The 6,888-nt window shown below is 39.4% G+C and overlaps 1 protein-coding gene across 1 annotated transcript; it reads right to left on the minus strand.

Annotated features, from left to right (window-relative positions):
- Nucleotides 1-5,369: 5,369 nt before the first annotated feature.
- LOC5568387 (transmembrane protein 14 homolog) lies at nucleotides 5,370-6,026 on the minus strand. Its single transcript, XM_001658002.2, has 2 exons — nucleotides 5,815-6,026; nucleotides 5,370-5,734 (listed from the first exon to the last, which is right to left on the minus strand). Exons 1-2 carry the CDS (start codon nucleotides 5,888-5,890, stop codon nucleotides 5,475-5,477), a joined length of 336 nt encoding a protein of 111 aa, XP_001658052.2. The 5' UTR covers nucleotides 5,891-6,026; the 3' UTR covers nucleotides 5,370-5,474.
- Nucleotides 6,027-6,888: the final 862 nt, after the last annotated feature.

Here is a 6,888-nt window from a genome sequence, read left to right on the forward strand (position 1 = left end):
CAGCGATTTATGTGATTTTATCCGAAATTTCATTCTGTGACATTGTAAAAATAGTTCGAATCAAACCAATCAGCTAATCTGCTAATGTAAGATATCAATGCACTTTCGGGCTACTGCCTATCTGCTTTGACTTTCCACTAGACTAAGGTACATGATTGTTGAGATGTACCGAATATTCGGCCTACCGAATTTACCAAAGGTTCGCTGGCATTGACCGAAGGCCATGCAAGCTATTTTGACTCTGAAATCAATGAGAGGTGTCCAAGAAAGTTTGGAATCTAGAACGACTCCGACATACTTTATCTGATCAGTTACATTAATCTCAGTGCCAAAAAGACGTAAAGGTCGAATTCCATCGCAGTTTCGTCTTTCCGTAAAAAAACAATAGATGTTTTATTCGGGTTAACCGGAAGGCCATATTGACGACACCAACTCTCGACTACAGTCAACTTTCGTACGTTGCACTAAACCCGTGGCCCACCTAGTGAAAGACTTTCACTAATCGGGCTGAGTTTTGAGCTGTCAAATAACCGATTACAATAGAAGTTCAGAGCTACCAACATTGACAAATTTCGGTTTATGTCGGAAAGTGACGTTTGCCTTCGTTTTAGGTGAGCTGTAGCCCACTTAACGGGAGCCCAATTAAAACGAAGTGCAATTAAGCGTAGTGCAACTAACGAAATTTGGCTGTACCTGAAGAGCACTTTGCATCAGGTCGAATAGGGCGCTTATGCACATACCAACTATCAAAGCTAGATAGTCGTCGGCAAATCCATAAGTTGGAAAACCCAGGGGGGGTATACGCAACGAGGTTCGCCTACCGTTCATGTTTTGTAGGTGTATTCGTTTGGCTCACAACGCTACTAGGCATCTCGCTGTTTGAGTGTTGAAATGCATTAGCATCTGTTGTCTGGCATGGCCCGCGTTTCGACCTGTGCTGTTTGGGTCGGCCCGCGTGAGAGATTATGCTGTTTGGGACGGCCCGCCCGAGAGATGATTGTTAGGCGAGCTTTGTTTGTAGTTGACAGCCGTACACCCACCCTGGGAAAACCGCTATTATTGAGTTGCCTCAATATCTATCTGCTACGAAATTCTGTAAAAAGTGGTGTCAAGACTCCCCCTTGGGGGCATCCGCAAGCACTCAATTTTCGAATCGCTGCTTGACGCAATGTCGAAAAGAGATGTCGGTTTTTGAGCGTTTGATGAATCCAATTGGTAATCATTGTAGGTAGCCCATGGTTTCGTGCGGCTTCCAATATGGCATCGAAAGACACGTAAGGCACCCTCCAATATCCAAGAAAACACCCAAGCAGGATTGCTTCTGAGCGAATGCTTTCTCGATATCGTATACAACTGTGTGTAAAAGAGTCACAGTGGACTTTCCAGATTGGAAATCATGTTGATTCACATCATGATTGAACATCACGGATGTGATGATCGATAATGCTTTCCATTTCAAAAGAAAAGAGGTCAGACTGATTGGTCTAAAACTCTTCGCTTCTTCGTACGACGCACGTCCTACTTTCGGGATAAACTTTACAGTAATATCAAGCCAGGATCTGGCAATATAGCCGGTAGCAAAACTGCTTACAAGTAGCTTTTTCGAAACATGTTTGATAAACTCAAATCCCTTTTGGAGCAGAACAGGATAAATCCCATCCACTCCTGGAGATTTTAAAGGAGCAAAGCTATTAAGTGCCCATTGAACCGATTCAGTAGTTACGATACTGCGAGCCGAGGCCAGAGACTCGTAGCTACATGAAAAGACATATTGTTCATCCGTAGATGCTATGTCCACACATCCGGGGAAGGAATTTCTTGTTGTTACACAGGTGGTTGATTTAGACACGCGACCCCTTTGATTTTGAGTGATTTGTAGATTTCAATTTAATCAAATAAACTTAAAAGATATTCATAACATAACCTGATACTGTCTTCCCCAGGGTCCGTAATATAGAGACCAACGATAAACGATGATTATACATAGTCCCATTATAGGCATTTGTTCGGGACTCGTCCACTACCACGCCAAATAACACTCATAACACCCAACAAACAATCTATGACATAACCCGGTTCATGAACTGCAAGTGTCAGGTTGATTTTACTAGAATTTTTATTGGTGACCTAAAACGACTTATGTTAATCAAATAGAACTAGTCAACTTTCGTCACTTCTTTCTACTCGTCTCACCTCAAACGACCCTCTTATCCCGTAATGCGGGTAGATCACCTTTTCGTTATGTGTTAGGGATGATTCAAAAATGACGTTCATCGTTGGCGGGATGGGGAGGGCGTCTACGAATCCCGAAAAACGAAGGACGTCATATTAGAATCTTCCTTTACAAGATAAGATCTACAAATTTGAACCCTAATCTCATATACCTGAGACGAGACTCGCGAAGACGGTCTTCTTTTCTGTGATTGCTGAGTTTTTTTCTTATTCCACTTTGTGTTTATACCTATTATGCGCATGCTGTTCAAATCCTCACATGAACCTTTTAGCAAAAAATGATTGAGTTTGCATCACATCGAATCATAAATAGCCGTTTGAGTGAAATTTCATGCCAGCAAACGTAGCAGACATTAGAAATAATTAATCTTCTGCTTAGATTTATCAGCAACTTTGGAAAAAACTGCTCCGCCGATTGAGGTTTTTAATAACAGTTTACTTTGAACACAATATTTTTCACTTTTTCAGCCATAAAAACGGTGGGCTGCATTTGACGTTTCGTGAGAGGGGATTCTGGGCTGCATATGACGTTGATATTTTTCCTCTTCGCGAGTCTCTCTGATATACACTACCCACCATAAGTATGGAATCGTTGCAGCACTTTTATGTTTAGCATCACCCAAAATCCAGTGATAAAAGTTTTTTCAACAAAAATAAAAAATGGCAGGGACTCAAAGACGTATTTTTTAAGATGACCTCAAAAAAACATTGATCTAGCACTTCAGAATCACGAGATAATATTCATTTTAGGTAATGCTAAACTTTTTAAGGTGCTGCAATATTCAGTATGAGTGTTGCAATATGCGATTCCATACTTATGGTGGGTAGTGTAGTTTGTCAGGCTAGGGTAATATATTTAGGTTATACAAAGATTTGTGTTACAAATTCATTGTTACTGGTAACAGTTTCTGAAATAAAATTTATTTTACCTATCAGATTGGAAGCCAGTACAAGCTCTTTTGTCCAGAATTTTTCTGGGAATAATCTAATAGCGAAACAAGGATACGACTAGAGTTCCGTTGCACGGTCAAATATCAGAACTATTCATTTGATGCAACATACCAACATCAAAAATATTTGATTCCAAAGCAGCTAAAATGATAGGAGAGTGCATGGTGACGTCACGAAAAATTCTCCTTCTCTGTCCCTCTTTCATCACGCTCAATTGGCTGTCCTGTTCTTTGACATTCACTGCTGGAATTGTTTAGAACTTTTTATAAGGAGTTGACATTTACTGCTGGAATTGATTTTTTTTTATATGGGGTTTTGAGGTTATGTCAGGCGTGCAACGATCTATTTTGTTTCCATTCTATTAACATCGATACACGAGCATGGGATTATATTTGTTTTATCCGTCATTTCTATCCCAATGCCAAACGATATGGCAACACTCTCAGAAGCTATGAAATTTGCTGAACCCGAACTTTCACACGATACACCATACTGAGGGGTGAACCCAAACTTTTGCACGATGACTTGAATGACTGTTTCATTGATTTTAAAAAGTTTTCTGTTTTTTTAGCCAAAATTTGGTGAACGCTCTTCAAAAAATACAAGATTACGATTCTACTGACACATTGATTTAAAATTTTGGACGATCCAATGCTGAGAAAATTAGCCATGTTTTTTAGAAGTGTTTTTCGAAAAATGTCACAGCTTTAAGTAAAAATTTAGTATACAAAATTCAGAAAAAGGTTTTTGGATAAATACATATGAAGTAAGAATAACTCATTGCCTTTTGAATGCACCACAGAGAGTTTAAATTGGACGTGTAGTTACAGAGATATGGACAGTCATGGAATTTCAAGAAAAACGCATCTGCGTAAACCTTTTAAAAACAAGTGAATTAGACAATCATGTGTCCTGCATTTGATTGGCCCTATAATTTGCCACTTGCGGGTCTCCGGAACGCCTCAAATTTACGAGTGGCTAATTGTATCTAAACATGTGTGCCAAGCTTATTGGAACGCATTTTAGTGAACTATTATGTTTGATCTCTAGTTTTCGAGAATTGAAAAGGTTTAATATCTATCAAAACTATAACCGGGCCTTCAGGGCATTAAATTCGAATGGCAACATCCGAATGGCGCAAACCTCTCCATTTATAGTGTAGAATATCGGATCCTAATGATTTATGCGAATTCAAATGAATGTCTTTGCAAATTATTGAAGATAACCTGGCATGTCCCAAAAACTAGCCCTTTTTCGCCCGACTTGACCCAATGACCCACCGGAATAACTCCGGCCACATGAATATTACTGCGTTCCTCTGGCCACTTCTAGAAACTTTATATGGATATATAATTATTCGAATCCGTTAAGTATTCGCTGTGCGATAAAAACCTGCAGGATTTTCTGGATACGTGCCTTGAAAAACATTAAACAAAATCCCTGAAGAAACTTGTGTAGAATTGGCCGGAGTATAAAAAAGATCGGATAAAACATTGAAGAATCCATTGAGATTTTACTAGGAAAGTTAGGTACTTGCATTTTTTTGTAAGAACTGCAGAATTAATTCCTGAATGAAAAGTTTGAGAAATGTATAGATAGAGGTCTGGAGAAACTTAATGATGATATAATTAATAAAGAAGAGGTCCTAATATATTTCCTGGAATAGTTTGGAGTATTGTTTTGAAAAAAGTTTTATCTAAACTGTAGATGAATTCAGAAGAAAATGGCTAGAGAATTAACTGAAAAAATCGAAAGCAGGAACCACTTAAGGTTTTCTTGTAGGGGTCCCTTAATAAACCTTTAACAAATTTCTTAAAAAAAAAAAACTCTGGAATAAATCTTTGGATATTTTCTTGGAAGAACTCCTGTAGGAATATTTTTTCTCAGATCTGCTAAACCTAGTCACTACTTAAAAATCGATGAAAAACTGGAGTTGGTGGGAAAATCTGTAAAGCAAATTCAGGGACAGCATATTGATTTTTTTTAGGGTAAAACCTCTGGAAATTCCTGATCAAGTATTTTGAATCAGTATTCAATGTAAAAAGACTTCAGAGACCTTCCATCATAAATATAGATTTTAGAGACTTGAATTATAATGCATTGGCGAAGCAGCCCCTACTACCCCTAAACTAGTAGTCAAAAAATCTAACAAGGACGTTCTTTCGTTAAACAAATGCACTATACAATTTTAATAAGTCTAGAATTTGTGTCATCTTATTTCTTACTATCAAATACCTCCACCCATAATGCATCAATAATGTCGTTGCAAAAAGAATAATCCCGCCCCCCTTCTAATCGCTCTTGCCAATCATCGGCAGATAACGATTATGAAACAGCAGGCCCCGAGCCAAGACGGCACAGGACAGCACACACACAATACCCGGGGGCATGAATTTGCCGGACCGGGCCCATCTGGCTCCCATCATTCCGGCCAGCACCAGCGAAGTGCCGACCTGTAGCAGAGGACGTGACGGATCTTGCGACGTCAGGAATGCACCGTAACCCAGAATGGCACCGAACGTTACGCCGGCCGCCAGAGAAGGGACCGAACCTTGGGTCATAAAAGTTTAGTGAATAGATAAGTGAAAGTTACGTGCCAGATGATGGCTAAGATAAGAGCACTCCTATTACCTGCTTTCACGTAGCCTAGAATGCCACCGGCAGCGACCGTTGCTGCGTAGGCAAATCCCCAGATATCGGCCGGCATTTTATCGAAATTACACAACCAACAATGTAGTGGAAACCAAAAATCAAGACAAAACTCGGTGTGTCCGTGAGAAATCGGAAGCAAACGATACCAAACAGCACTTGCACTTTTGTGAAAACGTAAACACAGATTGACAGCGAGAAATGTCAAAATCGGGAGTAAACGAAAAATGCAATAAACGGCTTGGGAACGGGTGGTAAACGGAACACAAACGTGACATCACCGGAAGAAATAGATTTTTATCGATCAAATAAAAAAATCCAGAGGCGACTCGTAACCTCACTTTTTACACAGACAAACAGACGTCACACTCTCACCGATGTCCATCGACCACCTTTTTAACGGCCGATTCAAATATATTGTAGGTGGCCAATCCACCACCCTCAGCGCTCGCATCGTTTTTGTTCGCGTTTGACGTTTACACACTACCGCCATCTGTTGGTCCATCGGCCAAACATACCGATTTTAGCATTGGGCGTACATGTCATCGTGACTATGATTTTGATCGGGATTTGTTCTAAGTGTTACGTCTGTTTCTCTGTGCTTTTTACCTGTTCTACGCATCTAAAAATGCCTTTTTCGAAAAATTGAGATCATAAAGCAAATAGTAAATGATTGGAATGTTCCTTTCTAGCAAATCTTCACTTGATAGATGCAAATTGGTTGCATAAAACCAAGAATTTCTATTCGTGGAACAGGTAGATTTGAGGTTAGGGAATCGCCACTGAAAAAATCAAATAAATACTCACGATTTACTCAAAATCCTGTATGATAGCCTATCAGGAAGTATTAGAATAGCACAGTAACACTAATTTTCTATTAAAAAACCACTAATGCCTCCACTTTTCGATACATAGGAATAGTTTTGTTGAACTTAAAAATTATTGCGCGCTTCTGAAAACACTCTGAACTAGAATTACTCGATTTTCATGTTTGGGGATGCGTCTATCGTTTGGAACAGGGTAAAGTGTGTAAAGGGTAATTGTGCTTCCGGATAT

Source organism: Aedes aegypti, chromosome 3 (genome assembly GCF_002204515.2).
Source record: "Aedes aegypti strain LVP_AGWG chromosome 3, AaegL5.0 Primary Assembly, whole genome shotgun sequence".
NCBI classification, from domain to species: Eukaryota; Metazoa; Arthropoda; class Insecta; order Diptera; family Culicidae; genus Aedes; species Aedes aegypti.